The sequence below is a fragment of the Egretta garzetta genome, unplaced genomic scaffold (genome assembly GCF_000687185.1).
Source record: "Egretta garzetta isolate BGI_Z169 unplaced genomic scaffold, ASM68718v1 scaffold997, whole genome shotgun sequence".
Lineage (NCBI taxonomy): Eukaryota > Metazoa > Chordata > Aves > Pelecaniformes > Ardeidae > Egretta > Egretta garzetta.
Window position 1 is genome coordinate 261,479 of NW_009260336.1, and position 361 is coordinate 261,839.

General features: G+C 69.5%; 1 protein-coding gene across 1 annotated transcript in view; it reads left to right on the plus strand.

Moving 5' to 3' along the window:
• LOC104129654 (beta-adrenergic receptor kinase 1-like) overlaps window positions 1-357 on the plus strand; it is a gene marked incomplete at its 3' end in the record, with an annotated part of 5,558 nt that extends 5,201 nt beyond the window's left edge. Inside the window, exons 11-12 of the mRNA XM_035897993.1 lie at window positions 54-216; window positions 332-357. Of these exons, the coding sequence (XP_035753886.1) occupies window positions 54-216; window positions 332-357 (189 nt within the window). The remainder of the gene's footprint in view (window positions 1-53; window positions 217-331) is intronic.
• Between the last annotated feature and the right edge of the window lie 4 nt (window positions 358-361).

A 361-nucleotide genomic window follows, 5' to 3' on the forward strand; every position in this document is an offset into this window, starting at 1 on the left:
CGGGGGGCGGCAGGCAGCCCCTGACCTGGCGATGCCCCCCTGCCCCCCCCCAGCTGCTGGAGAGCGACCAGGAGCTGGACCGCAACTTCCCGCTCACCATCTCGGAGCGCTGGCAGCAGGAGGTGACGGAGACCGTCTTCGAAGCCGTCAACGCCGACACCGACAAGCTGGAGGCTCGCAAGAAGGCCAAAAACAAGCAGCTGGGCCACGAAGAGGGTGAGTGGGGCCGGGTGCCCTCCCTAATTTCCCCCTCCTGACAGCCCCCCAGCTCTGCCCGGCCCCCTGGCCCTGCCCTGGGCTGACCCTGCCGTTTCCGGCACGGCGGGCACAGAGGACGCCATGGGCCAGGACTGCATCATGC